Source organism: Gouania willdenowi, chromosome 6, assembly GCF_900634775.1.
Source record: "Gouania willdenowi chromosome 6, fGouWil2.1, whole genome shotgun sequence".
Classification (NCBI taxonomy): Eukaryota; Metazoa; Chordata; class Actinopteri; order Blenniiformes; family Gobiesocidae; genus Gouania; species Gouania willdenowi.
The window spans coordinates 27,469,784-27,484,581 of record NC_041049.1 but is presented as its reverse complement, the minus strand read 5'-3'; the positions used below and the strand labels follow the sequence as shown (position 1 = coordinate 27,484,581).

Below are 14,798 nucleotides of genomic sequence, written 5' to 3'. Positions count from 1 at the left end.
AATCCCCCCACCCTAGGACCCCCCCCCCCCTCCCTTCCACCCCGTAACAGTGTTCATTCAGACGAACAAAGTCATCAAAAACGTTTGAACTTCAGACGAGCCAAAAGTTTTACTGCAGGAAACATTCAATAAAACTGAAAACTGCGAGTGAGTGATGTTGTACTCTACACACACACACACACACACACACACACACACACACACACACACACACACACACACACACACTAAATCTATAGATGTATAGTGTGTTCTATTTAAGGATGAAGCTTCCACTAAGAATAAAAATATTTATTTTTTTTAACTTAAATTTTCACACAAACAGTGTTTTTTTTAGTGAACGTTTAAAGAAATCTTCCACTTTTTTTTCTTCAGAGTAAGACCGAAAGCAGTGGCAGCCTCATGGCGTGTGCTTTGTCATAAACATCATTTATCCATCTATATAATATTTATGATACACTACCAGTTAAAGGTTTTAGAACACCCTCATTTTTCCAGTTATTTATTACAGTTCAAGTCGTGCAAATGAATAGCTTGAAATGGTACAAAGTCACATACTGAACAGCTAGAGGTAAAAAAAAAAAAAAAAAAAGTTTTTTTTTTCCCAAAACTGAAAAATAATGTACATTTCAGAATTATACAAATAGGCATTTTTCAGGGAACATGAATCGGGTTAACAATTTAAAGATGTTCTGCAGCAATGAAAGCTGGTGCCAATAATTACTACAGGTGTTCCAAATTTTCTTGATTACTTACCTCTGTCTGTATAAAAGCAGTGTTGGAACCACTGTACTTTAATGAATACATTTTGGTCTATACATTGATTCCATGATTTATTTTTCAACTCAAATTGCTTATTTGTTCTATGCTTTCATTACACAGTGCAAATAACACAATAAACTGAATTTTCAGTGAAGAACTGGAAAAAGTGTGGCGTTCTAAAACTTTTGACTGGTAGTGTATGTCTATGTTGACTAAAGACTGTAAGAGCTGCAACATGAACTGATTCATTATTTGTTAAATATGTTGATGTAAAAGCACGATAAGTACAATAATTTTTCCAAAAAATATTTACATGAATAATTTTTGAAAAATACAAATTGAACATATACATAGAGTTTAGTGCTGACTTGTTCTGTTTGGCGATATTTAAATAAAGTTGAATCAATACCATTAACTGGAGATACTGTAAATAATCAACACCTTTTAAAACCAGAAATTCCTTCAGTTTTATCAAATGTATATATTTCATTATATATTAAAGCCAGACCAAGATCACAGAAGTTACAAAACTTTTAAAAGTAAAGTTATAGAATCATTTAAATAATTCAGAAATAATTTTAATTGTTTTAATGAATTCTAGAGACTTAAATTCATCAATGGAAATAAAAACTTATTCTCAAAATTGTTTTATAAGTAAATAAAATGGGAACAAATGAGTCGCGAAAGTTAGTTCATGTAATTAAATAACCTTTTGAAATACACGTTTGTTTGAAAAATGCATTTTCAGATTCTGATTTCAAAGTAACATTTGAAAAAAAATCACGAGGAACACAATAAGCTTTTATTTATTTTTTTTAGTTATAAAACTGGATTACTGTAAAATCTCCACAAGAGGGCGCTTTAACATTAGTCCAATAAAATGATGCAATTTTTTGTGAAGAACAGTTTTAAGGAAATTATTTTAAATAGCGGTGGGACGATATAACATGGATAAACAATTGGCTCATGATATCTATAGGATATTTTGGAAAGGGAAGAAGACAAAATGTCAAATGTTTATTTGACCTCATCAATTCTCTGGACATATTTTGGGTAAAACATTTTCAACACAATAGGAACATGAAAGAAATATTGCATGGGACAAACATAGCAGGGATGAAAAGATAAAATGATGTATCATCCCATTTTTTCATCTTAAACTGAAATTTGTTTCTGAGCTTTGAGTGTGAAGCTGCTTCAATTAATTGCAACAAATAGTTTGGTATTTACATTAAAAAATAGTGTAAAAATATACATGTGTTAAAAATGAATTTAAATGCATGAAATTATAATATATATATTTTTTATAAAATTTGAAATGTTAAATAATAAAATGACTAATTTAAATACAATAGTAAAGACTGTTTCTAATTTGTGACATTGTTCAACCATTAGCTTTAGATTTTTTGATGCTTATGATTTTTTTTATCCGTTACTGTAATTATAATATTTTTTTTTAGTATTTAGCTTTTAATAAATGACATAATAATGGACACTGTATTTCCTGAGCTTTGTCTGTTAGGTGACCTGAGAACACAAACAGGCGTTTGTTTAGCTTTTTTCAGAGTAAATATATTTATTTTTTCAGACGTTTTCAAAGCAAAAAAAAACATTCATCACTTAATTTATTCACTTTCATAATTCACTCACTCTCACACACAAAGTAGCCATGCCTGTCAGATCACACTCTGGGCTCAATAGTTAGTCCTCAGTCGACGGTTTTCCTCCTTCAGTCGCTCAATTTCCTCCATCAGAGACTCATTCAGCGAGTGTTTCTCTATCAGAGTGTGGATCTCCGTCTGCAGTACACACACACATATATTACTCAGACCTTTCACAATAAAATCACAAGTTCCATGTCTGCAGCACACAAACATTACTGAGACCTTTCACAATAAAAGCACAGGCTTGGAGCTCCTACCAGCTGGATGTAAAACTGCCGGATCATCTCCACCTGCAGGTTAATAATGTCCTGATGACACGCAGACCTGAAACCACCGCAAAAGAAACGTCAGTACGGTACAGGCCAAAGGTCAGTACGGCACAGGTCAAAGGTCAGTACGGCACAGGTCAAAGGTCAGTACGGCACAGGTCAAAGGTCAGTACGGCACAAGTCAAACGTCAGTACGGTACAGGCCAAAGGTCAGTACGGCACAGGTCAAAGGTCAGTACGGTACAGGCCAAAGGTCAGTACGGCACAGGTCAAAGGTCAGTACGGCACAAGTCAAACGTCAGTACGGCACAGGTCAAAGGTCAGGATTTCAGAGGTCATACCTGAACTCCTCCAGCGTGTCATGGATCATGTTCTGAATGAAGTGGATCTGAAGGGAAGTCAACGGAGTGCTGCTTTGTCCCACGCTGTCAGCGATGTTCTGAGAGAGCGCCGAGGAGACGGACGCTGTCAGAGCTGCACCTGAACACAACGTGGGCAGAGGAGTCAGTGATGGGGAACATCTTGGTCATGTGACCCTTTACCTGCAGAGGAGGTGGGCGGGTCTTGGATCTGATTAGCTCTATGTAGGTTGGGCTCTGGAGTGAAGAAGGGCAGGACTGGCAGACTGAGATGGGTGGGCGGGGCTTTTGGAGGTGGCGTCTGACAGTCTTCCTGACCTGATGCTTCGGCCTGAGGAAAGAGAGACTTGTTCACTTCCTGTAGATGTGTGTGTGTGTGGTGGGTTCTCACCTTGCTGAAGTCAAATGGTTCAGTGCTGCTGATTGGCTCCTCCTCTTTGATGGACATGGGTGAGAGCGGCGTGTAACAGTGCGCGGCGCTCACAGCGTTCCCCACAGGAGTTCTACGCTGGGATGACGAAGTAGACTGAAACTCTGAGAGACAAACAAATAGAGTGTAAACAACAACAAAGAAACAAAAATACACAAAGGAGGAGGACTATCACAGCCAACAAATCCTAAAGCGTTGGTGTAACTATAAGTTACATAAAATACTGTAGTTTATTATATATAAAGTATCATTTAGAGCAGCCCTTTGTGTTCAGCATGTGTTATTTCATCATGTTTGTCCTCTGCTGCTTAAAAAGGTCAAAGAGTTACTTTAGTTTCCTGTGTCTGAATCTGTCTGCTTGGTTTTAAAAACAACTCATCAGTGGTCACGCTGAGAAAGAAATGCAGTGAATATGTGCATCCATAATGGTTTACTATAGAATGGTGGTTCCTGTAATGGTAATAGTACTGGTGCCTACAGACTTTCCCAGTCCTGGTCTGGTGTAAATAATCCCATTAAACAGTGGTTGGCGTTGGACTGACCGTCTCTGACTGGAGAGAACACGTCCAGACTGGCTCGGCCAATCAGCCGCTGGCCCTCAGCATCCTTGGAAAGCGTTTCCAAACTGGTTGCTATGACAACAGAGGCAGAGTTTATATGTGTGCTTCTGTGTGTGTGTGTGTGTGTGTGTGTGTGTGTGTCGTACCGAAAGCTCGTCCGTACACTGCATCACTGGGAGGAGTCCTGGTGTCTGTATCAGAGAACACATGCAGTATAGGTCATAAACCCCGCCTCCTCAATAATAATAGATGGGATATTGATCAAACTGTACTCGTCACATAAATCATTAATTATTATCCCCCTACATTGTGTTCAAGTGTTCATTTTTCTGTGAAGTTTGTTTTAAATAAGTTATTTGAGGTTGAAAAACCGGATTTTACGTCATATGACGATGATTGACAGCCAGGATCTTGCGTAGCTTTCTTTGTGATTAACAGTTACATCGTGAAGAAAAGCTGATTTGATTTGAAATAGATTGTGGTTTCGTACTAAACTCTATCATCTGAACAAGCCGTTGGTAAAATATCCAGTGGGAAAGATACTTATGTTCTTGGCATAGCTGGGCTGCGTAAGTCATCAAGGCTACGCTAAATGGGCGGGGCGTGTTAACAGGTCTCCTCCCACCGGACTCTACTGCGCACTCTGGCTCCAAATGACGTCAAATTTGCAAGATGGAAGCGCCCCTAAGTAGTTCAAAAACGTCGAGTGGGACCAGCTACAGTACATGCCCACTGGCACACACACACGCACACGCACGCACGCGGTGGCTATTTCCATGCAGGACCTGAACATAACAATGCATGCACAAGAGCGTCATGGCTCCGCTTTTAAAAATACTTTAAGTGAAGCCTCCATCAGAATTAGCATTAGGAGCAAACACATATTTCCTGACTGTGGTATCACAAAACCTGCTGTTGCTAATAGCCCGTATTCACAGGTGCATAGCGGAGGTGGGGCGCGCACACACGCACGCTTCTTTGTTCACCATTGCCCTGAAACGAACACAAGTCTCCGGTATGAAAGCAAAAGTAAATGGGAGCACATCGCTCCGCTCTAGGGCTCTTCATTTTAACATGCTCGGGCTGAATAAACTAAACAAATACGCACAAACACTAACACTAACAGCAGACGCTGCATTCAGAGCCAGTAAACTGGAGAAGAAACCCGATGCTCAGCCGCTTCGCTCCAACCGAGAGACATTTTTGCCGTTTGTTCATAGGTTTTCATCTTTGTAAATGTGAGTGAAATAAAGCCGAGTCACGTAAAGCAACTTTTCAGTGTAAATGATGAAACAATTCAATGTGAGCATCTGCAGAACGTTTCATCACGACAATGACGTCATTGATCGGATCGGCGAATTAAGACAATACAGTCGATCACATTAATTGCATAAAATGCAAAGTATCGATCCGATATATCCGATCAGATCTGTGTAAAGCCTAGTTTAAACTGGTATGAAGTGGTGTTTGTTGGACAGAAAGGATGTTCTCTGACCTTCTCGGGCTGGAGAGAAGATATCGAGGCTGTTCCGTCCTATGTTGCTGACAGGCTCCACGTGACCATCAGCCTGTCGGTTCATCAGCTCTGCAGTGACGCCCCCTGCTGGACACATCATCATCATCATCATCCTCCTCCTACACCTCCAACAGTCTACACTCCCTCTTCAAATCCTCTTTTATGACCATATATGGTGTTAATTATGTACCTGTGCTGGTGGGCGGTCGGTGAGGGGCGGAGTCTGTCTGGTTGCTGGACACTCTGGTTGAAGATCTCTTTATACTGGAAATCTTGGAGGAAGCCAGTTTACTATTCTGAAAGGTAAAACATTTAACAATTACAAACATTTCAAATAACTGGTGGAGTTTCAGTCATTTTTCTGTAACTATCATTTTGAGTCATACATAATATTTCTAGATATGTTTTGGATAATATTTGGTCATGTCTGTGTCGGTGGCTCGTAACCTTGTTTCTACTGCCGTTACTCTGGTAACGCAGACTGGTGACAGAGGTTTTGTGAGCTAGGGTGATCTTGATGGGAGCACTGGAGCTCCTCAGATCATACTGGTAGATCTTTCCATGAGTAGATCCCACCACCAGCCCCGTCCCATCCAGAGTGAAGTCCACCGATGTGAGCGGAGCCTCCACACGGATTGGCCTCAGGATACTACACACACACACACACACACACACACACACATGCACAAACTGTCTCAGTCCGTGTTGATGATTCATACGCTGCTCTTATTGTGAAGGGCAGTCATCAGTTAAACCAGGGTGACCACTTCAGGTTTGATTTATTCACAGTTGGTGAAACTAACACTGAGATTAGGGATGTCCCGATACACCTTTTCCACTTCTGATGAGATACCGATATTGCAGCTTTGCCGATAACAATTTTGATCCGATATCAGAACAAATCATACATACTTTTATTACTTATTGGATAGAAGCGCTGGAGCGGAACAATTTATCATAGAGCTTATATCAGTGATTTTAGTGGCAGTCCGATAAAATCCAATATTCGTTTTCTGGCTGATATCGAACCGATATCCGATATCGGATCGGGACACCTGTAACTGAGATGTTTCTACTGTTCAGTTCTGTAGAGATTTCAATCAACAGTGCCATCTATTGAGTCAACATGTCAACTGCATATTTGTGTTGTCACTTTGTGAACATTGTGTGTTTTTGGTATTTCTTTGTGTTATTACACAGCAGGGTTGGGGTCAATTACATTTTTCAGTTATGATTACATTTTCAACTACAATTCAATTACGAATATGATTGGTGACCAGCATTTTTTCCAATTACAATTATTTTTTATTCTCAAAGTCAATTACAATTATGTTCTCAATTACTAAAATTTCATAACAATTAATCACAATAACCTAATAAAAGTCTTGTTAGCTTTCTGTTAGCATCTCCTATGATAACAGGTCCTAAATCAGCTGTAAAATACATTAAAAACAATCATCTATCATCTAATGTCTTTCCTATCTATTGGTTACTTTATTAGGCTTACTAAACAATGAACATATCAGCTTTAATATTTTTGGTGTGGGCATCTGCACCTTTTTTGTGTCAGTATACCTCTCAATTTAATTTTTTTAAATGTTAAAATGTGGGAAAGATTTTAATAGTTGTTTACTACATATGTGTAGAACTGTACATAGAACTGTAATGTGGTTCAACAGTTTAGTGTTAAAATATAATTGACAATTTCTATAGAATTTTAATGGCAATTATAATTACGAAGTAATTTATCTAAACTCAATTACAATTTTATTACAAATACAACGGCAACAAACTTTTAAAATGACAATTACAAATATAATCACGCCATAATTGTAATTAATTATCAATTATAATTGATCCAAACACTGTTATATACAGCCTTAATGCATTCACAGGGACATGTAGTTTAGTCACTAAGTGGTGCTGCTGGGAGATAAGTGGCTCCCTTAGGGCTGGTGGTGCTGAGGCGTCACTCACATCTTACTGGCCGTGTCGTAGCAGACGATCTTCTTGTCCAGGCCGACGCTGACCACAAGCAGGTCACTGCTGGGGGAGAACATCAGACCAGTGCTCGGTGCTTTGTGAGCGCCTTCAAACGAGTGCAGCTCCTTCTGAGTGTTGGCATCCCACAGTGCCACCGTGCCACCATCAGACACGCTGCCCATCAGAGAGCGCTTTAGGGTAGACAGACGCAGGTCGTGGATAGGCTGAAGGAGGAGAGGGAGGAGCTTCAGGAACAGAATAATCAGGCACACACAGATACCTAAGGGTGTGCACTTAAACTCAGTCAGTCTCCGACCACAGGAGAGAACAAACACGTTTGACTCAACTACAGACCTGTGTTGTTAGAGCTTTCTGAGAGCGTTGTACTGACAACAGCAGCCATTGTGATACACTGGTGCAAAGACATAGTCCATTTCCAATCAGTGGAACACAGTGGGTTCACGACATGATTAAAACCTGATACGTAGTGATACGTAGTGAGCTGCACATAAATTAATGAGACAGAAATACCCAGAAATACAATCAGACAAAGAGATGATTGTGGACCTGAGGAGAACCAAGAGGCCAGTCAGCCCCGTCTCCATCCAGGGGTCAGTGTGGACATTGTGGAGGAGTACAAATACCTGGGAGTGGTGATTGACAATAAACTGGACTGGGGGAGGAACACTGACTCCCTCTACAGGAAGGGCCAAAGCCGCCTCTATTTTCTGAGACGACTGAGGTCCTTCAACATCTGCAGGAAAATGCTGAGGATGTTTTATGAGTCAGTGGTGGTGAGTGCGATCCTCTACGCTGTTGTTTGCTGGGGGAGCAGACTGAGGGTCACAGACTCAACAGACTCATCCACAGGGCCAGTGACGTTGTGGGGATTAAACTGGACTCTCTGACAGTGGTGACAGAGAGGAGGAGCCTGTCCAAGGTGAAATCCATCTTGGTCAATGAGTCCCACCCACTCCATGATGTGCTGGTCAGTCACAGAAGTACCTTCAGCACCAGGCTGATCCAACCACGGTGCTCCACAGAACGCCACAGGAAATCATTCCTGCCTGTGGTGATCAAACTGTACAATGCATCACTGTAACTTCACAGCTTGATTGTTGTAAATATCTAAATCATATTTGTATATTTTGTATTATTTTTGTAAATATCTGTATTAGCAGTGTGATGATAGCTCGACTGGCGATATATCACGATATTTTTTTTGCACGATCGATTATTGATATGCTCGAGCTAAGTATCGATTTTTTGGATTTAAGATTTATTTTATTATTTTCAAAACCTTTTCTGCTTTTTCACTAAAATGTGCAGGTAGGTCTTCACAGAAAGTTTGTCACTGTTTGTTGAAGGGTAAACAATATATTGTTTACTGGAATATTGCACTATAATGGTGTCAGTGGTGAAGAAAGACCCTATTTATTGTTTACAGAAAACACTATTGGAGATACTTATTCATTTACATTGGTATGTTGACACTTATTTACAGAAATGTTGCACTAAAATAGTGTCACTGCTCATAGGAGGTTATGTCATAGATTATCGGAAATTTATTTCTGACCAATATATCGATAATCACAGTATTGTCATATTGTGAGATAATCGTGATTGTAATCCCCCTGGGATTAATAAAGGAATTCTGATTGTATACAATCTCTCAAAGACCTCTGTAAATGACAGTATTTCATAACTATACGGACTTGCTGTGGAGTTGCACTACAGAGCTTAATATCCACCTCACGATCCATTTCATAACCGATGAGTTATAACTGTTGAGCCAGTGTTTACAGACTTTATATTTCCCTGATGAACAAACGGGTGGGGCCATAGCAGATGGATTAAAGGATGCTGCAGTCATGGAGTCTCAGGGAACAGTCTCAGGTGTGCGTGATCACTAGTGGTGTGTTAAAATATCGATACAAAAATACAACGCGAGATTCCGTCTTGCCGTATATTGATATACTAGCGCCAAATATCACTATTTATTTATTTTCTTCATTTTCCCCCCTTATTACACAACTTAAGTGTACGACCCTATAAAATCCATGTTAATGTAATTGAGGACGGAATCACGAAATCGAGCAATGAAAATGGAATCTACTGTTGGACGCAGAATGTGGATGAAACGCCGTCATCGTGAGGCAAACAACGTTTGTTATGGAGAAATGTTTCTGCGCACCGCTCATTAGGTGTCATTTGGTTATTTTTTGTTTAAATTATTATGGTCTGAAAATTATTATTTTGTTTTCTCACAGGAGTTGAAAAGTAATAATAGATTCTTGCAATAGAGTAATAACATTTAATGCTTTAATGGTATGATGTATCATTTTCTGTAATGTTTGTAAATGTCACTGTATATTGTGAATATTGCACTGAAACTTGATTTGAAGAAAATCGTGAATCAAATCGAAATCGCAATACCTGCCAGAAAAATCACAATTAGATCTTTCCCTAAAATTGTCCATCCTTACTTGGCATAGTTAAAGATTGTGTTATTTGCTGGATGTAATATTTATTTTGTGTTCTTCTAGATGTGAGCAATTGTTGACAACATTTTGTATTATAGTAAACAGCCTGTTGTACTGTTTTTAAAATATAAGCAGTGTTATTAGGGTTTAATTGCACTATTTTTCACCTTAGAGTGCAGAGTTCATTTTGAGTTTTGCACAATCAATGTTCTCAAATTACATAATTCGTTTTGGTTTTTTATTTTATTTTACTATTGCAACAACACATCATCAGTAGGATAAAACTACCCAACACACCAACACAGTCCATCAGGTAGCCCGTCTGGACCATATGAGGTGTATAGCACTTTGGTCGGCTGAAGTTGTTTTTAAAATGTGCACAAATGCACATAATTTGTTTTATACATTTTGATATTGTTCTTTACACCTGTTAATAAAGGTGTTATTTTAAGAATTTGCCTCTGAAAAAAGAAACTAACAGGTACGCTATGCTATCATAGTTACGGGAAACCCCAATCACAGAGAAAACATCAATATATATTGAGTATTACCATTCTGGTTTAATTTTATGTATCAAAGCATCATCTCAAGGCAAGGGCAAAATATCAAGATATTAAAAAAGGCCACATTGCCCAGCCCTACTGCAAACATGTCTCACAAATGGAAATGTTAATTTATCTCCTGCTGTTTTAGAAGGATTTTTAAAGAATACAACCTAACAAAATCTCTACTATCGTATACGATCTTTGATGGAGACAAATTCCCTACAGGTACGGTTTAAAACCATAGCAGTGGACATTATTGTTGGTTTTTGCACCCCTTGATGACATTTCCACACAAATATTAATTAATTACGAAGATTGTTAGAGGAGAAGTACCATTTATTTTGAGTTTATTTTCTTTAGTTTATCTTTATATATAATAAAATTCATTTATTTCATGTAATTTTAAGGAAGAAATACTATATCTGGATATATATTGATATCAGGATATAAATCTACCTATATTGTGATATAATTGCACTAATATAAAATCCATTCAGAAACACTTCCTATTATCGTCATTACACTTCACGTTGATATCACGATATATACCGTTATTGAGAAGGGATTACATTAATATCGTGATATTAATATCAGGTCAGCCCTGCAGATACTCACATATACAAACAGTACACAGAATGTTATTAAGGAATGGGAAAGAGCCACCAATGGAGGTGAGACTCTGAGTAATGACCTGTCAGCAGATCTTTCCCTTGATGGCACTGTAATGGCTCACCTGATTGGCTCCATGGCCGAAGGCTTTGCTGGACAGGTTGGTGGTAAGACTGTGGAGGACCAGGTCTCCACTGGTGGAACCTGAGGCAATGATGGTGTCATTGGCGTTGAAGGAGACACAGGTGACTTCCTCTTTGTGTTCCTGACAGACGAAGGGCGGACAGTGTTAGTGAAGCTGCCCTGTGATTATGGTAAATAAGCCCCGCCCCTCTGAGACCTGACTTTGAGTGAGCGGTGCAGCCGTTTGGTCTTCAGGTCCCAGATGTGGACGCAGTGATCCAGACCTCCGCTGACCACGAACTGAGAGGAGGAGCTCAGACACACACGAGTTTGTTGTTTCTGTGCATGAACACACACACTTATTACACATGTTTGGAGGAGGAGCCATACTTACAGAACCCTGGTAGGTAGAATCCTTAGAGCAGGGTTTAACATGTTCATCCTTTAGTTTAGAACATAAAAGGAACCCTTTCAGAACCACTAAAGAACCCTTATAGAACTATAAAGGAACCATTATAGAACAAATAACCCTCAATAGAACTACAAAGGAACCCTTATAGAACCACTAAATATACCCTTATAGAACCACTAAATATACCCTTATAGAACCACTAAATATACCCTTATAGAACCAGTAAATATACCCTTATAGAACCACTAAATATACCCTTATAGAACCACTAAATATACCCTTATAGAACTACTAAGGAACCCTTATTAAACCATTAAGGATTCTATTTTGGTTCTATTTTGAAAAGCATGCACAAACCAAAACACTAAACGATTGCAAAGCATTCTGTGAATCTGTGTGTGTGTGTGTGTATTAACCCCATCTGCTAGCTCCACTAGTGGGATTGGACTGGTTTTAAGGCTGGAAACCACCAGTTTGTCTCCACAACTGCTGGAGGTCACCAGGTACTGATCTGAGGCAGGAGTCAAGGCTCACAGCAGTGGTTTGACAACGTGCATCTTCAGTTATTGGACTAAAGACTTATCACTGACAGATGATGTGTTGATGATTCAAGTCTGTCAGCACATCTTTCACTGAGATCATCTGCACTTCATTGTGACTGTACCTGATCCATTTTTAAAGATTATTACTTGATTGTGGGAATGAAGCAACGAGCACAAGCAATGATCCAACCGTGACTGATGCAGAGAACAAACATGACCATGTCATGAAAATAAGAGTTTATTTTTGGGAGAAGCTCATGTTCTCAATGAGAAGAGGAACAGACTCCACTGTGTTAAAGCAGAGGAGCTGATCTTCATCCACAACTAAAATGCACTTTGTGTTTTTATAAAAGAACATATTTAATTAATTTGACTATCTTTCAGCAGCCCAGTCACTTATAGGCCTGTACAATATGATTTATTGTGCTCATGAGTGGAGTCAAGTTAAAGGTTTTATTTTATATTGTGTGCCTTGTTTAATTTCAATTGATTAACATTAATATTAAGTTATGCAATTGCAATGCCTTGATTTTAGTGGTTAGTACACAGTCTGAGCCAGAAATAGAGTGTTACTAATAATTAATATAATCATTTTTCTGTATTTCAGTTTTGATTTCAACCAGGAATTTTCATTTTGGTGCATCTCTACAACAACAAAAAAAAACATTGGAAGTGTAAAGAACTCGTTTGATATGATGGTTAATTATTGATAAAGTGCAGATGTAGATATAACTACAACGCTACTTAAATATAATATTACACAAAATGACATTCTCATGAGGGTTGAGCACTTATTGTGTATAAAAATCTATCTAACATTAATGGCCAGATGATGTTTAATATTGGTGTGATGTATTATTAATGTCAGGATACTGTTGCAGCTCCAGCAGGCCTGAGCCACTGAGCTGCTGCTGCTGTGAGGGTTAAACTGCTCCAGTGTTGTCATGGAAACCGCATCCCATATTTTGACACAGTCTCCGGTGGACACCAGGCGCGTCACGTCCTCCATTGCAGCAGCTGAAAGCAATAATAAAAATTTAAAAAACCCCAAAAACAATGAGTATTTAATTAAATGAATTAATTTAGGTATAAACACTAATGATCAACTAATTTACTGAATTATAACGTTTTAGATTAAATAAATTAAATTAGATAAAACTGTTTAATACATTAATTAATAATAATAATAAAAAATGTCTAAAAAGCAATACTAAAATAAATATGAATACATTTCAAAAGCCATGATTTATTTAGATATAAAATAATAATAATTAATAAAGCCGGGGGAAAAAAGACAGGAACATTGTTGAAGGTTGGGAATTAAAGTCTAAAACTGAAACTAAGATGAACAAGTGAATAAAAACATGGTCGGAGCTAAAAGCGGGTGAAGGGAGTCAACTTTAACCCGTTAGCACGGATTAGCACCAACTGCTGCAAAGTTCATCACGCCTCAAAGAACTCGCGCAAACCTCCAAAAACTGTCTAAAACGTGTCCATGTTTCCACAAAAGCTTTTAAAAGTGTGTCAAACTCACCAGAATAACAGTTTAAGAGCAGAAATGTAAACAAAGTCTTGTTTTGGGTCCACTGCAGACTAACCGCCACTACGGAGAGCAGGAGGGACAAACCTCTTACTGCGCACTCACTGAAGCACCGCCCCCTAAAGGAATAAAACTGTTACTGCAACTTGTGATTTTTAATTATTATTATTTTTTAAATCCATTACATTAAAATATAGAAAAATTAATATAATCACATTTTTCTTGAAGAGATCTAAATATATATTTTCAATTTAAAAATGTATTTTAGGTGAATAATAAACAAAATAGAATTAAAGCTGTGTAAATGTATAAAAAAAAGTTAAAACATATATTTTAATTGAACATTATAGATTAGAATATTCTTTATTCATAATGTATGAATTTTAAAATAATTTAGAAAAATCTTACTTTGCAGAGCTATCTTTCACATTACTGTGATGTGAATGCATCACACAAGTTTTCATTGATCTATTTATGAAAAAAATGTCTACTTTAAAGACTTTATTTCATTATATTATTTTTTTAAAATCATTTTTAGTTAACCTTAAGGCCAGGCAAACAAATTACATTTCACATACGAGGCGATTCAATGTTTTACACGATTAAAACAATTCAAGTATTTACTTGAAAAACATTTGCCAACATATGGATATGGCGCATCTCCTGTAAAAAATGCATTTTTAATAAGTTTCACTAGTGTAATTATGATTTGTTCAAATATAAAAACATATTTTGCAGTTCAGATGTGATTTGTGTGGATAGCAGATTTCCCAGTGCCATGTGGTTTATCCTGTTGGTCTGAGGAAATGCAGGACAGGTGAAGGTGCACGTGATGATCGTCCACAGAACAGGTGTGTTGTCCTGACATGTTGATCTTTGTGGATGGAGAACTTCCTCTGCCTTCACCTGTCCTGTGGATCACACACTCTGCTCTCCCTCGTAGATGCTGATAAACACACTGGATCACTGCACTAACCTCCTGCATTCATCAGGATTCCACA

At 38.1% G+C, this 14,798-nt stretch overlaps 1 protein-coding gene across 3 annotated transcripts; it reads right to left on the bottom strand.

The window, feature by feature from the left end:
- Window positions 1-2,339: 2,339 nt before the first annotated feature.
- Window positions 2,340-13,905, bottom strand: nedd1 (NEDD1 gamma-tubulin ring complex targeting factor). 3 transcript variants are annotated; one of them, XM_028451478.1, is made up of 16 exons: window positions 13,792-13,905; window positions 13,131-13,274; window positions 12,132-12,226; window positions 11,526-11,642; window positions 11,305-11,445; window positions 7,538-7,767; window positions 6,008-6,209; window positions 5,751-5,856; window positions 5,540-5,647; window positions 4,191-4,235; window positions 4,027-4,116; window positions 3,446-3,588; window positions 3,238-3,385; window positions 3,037-3,175; window positions 2,684-2,750; window positions 2,345-2,561 (listed from the first exon to the last, which is right to left on the bottom strand). In XM_028451478.1, the coding sequence occupies exons 2-16, from the start codon at window positions 13,264-13,266 to the stop codon at window positions 2,457-2,459; spliced, it is 1,872 nt and encodes a 623-aa protein (XP_028307279.1). In that variant the 5' UTR covers window positions 13,267-13,274; window positions 13,792-13,905; the 3' UTR covers window positions 2,345-2,456. The 3 variants fall into 3 exon arrangements, with proteins under 3 accessions (XP_028307281.1, XP_028307279.1, XP_028307280.1); XM_028451479.1 differs by having other exon boundaries at window positions 2,346-2,561; window positions 5,540-5,644; XM_028451480.1 differs by lacking the exon at window positions 13,792-13,905 and having other exon boundaries at window positions 2,340-2,561; window positions 11,521-12,226; window positions 13,131-13,184.
- Window positions 13,906-14,798: the final 893 nt, after the last annotated feature.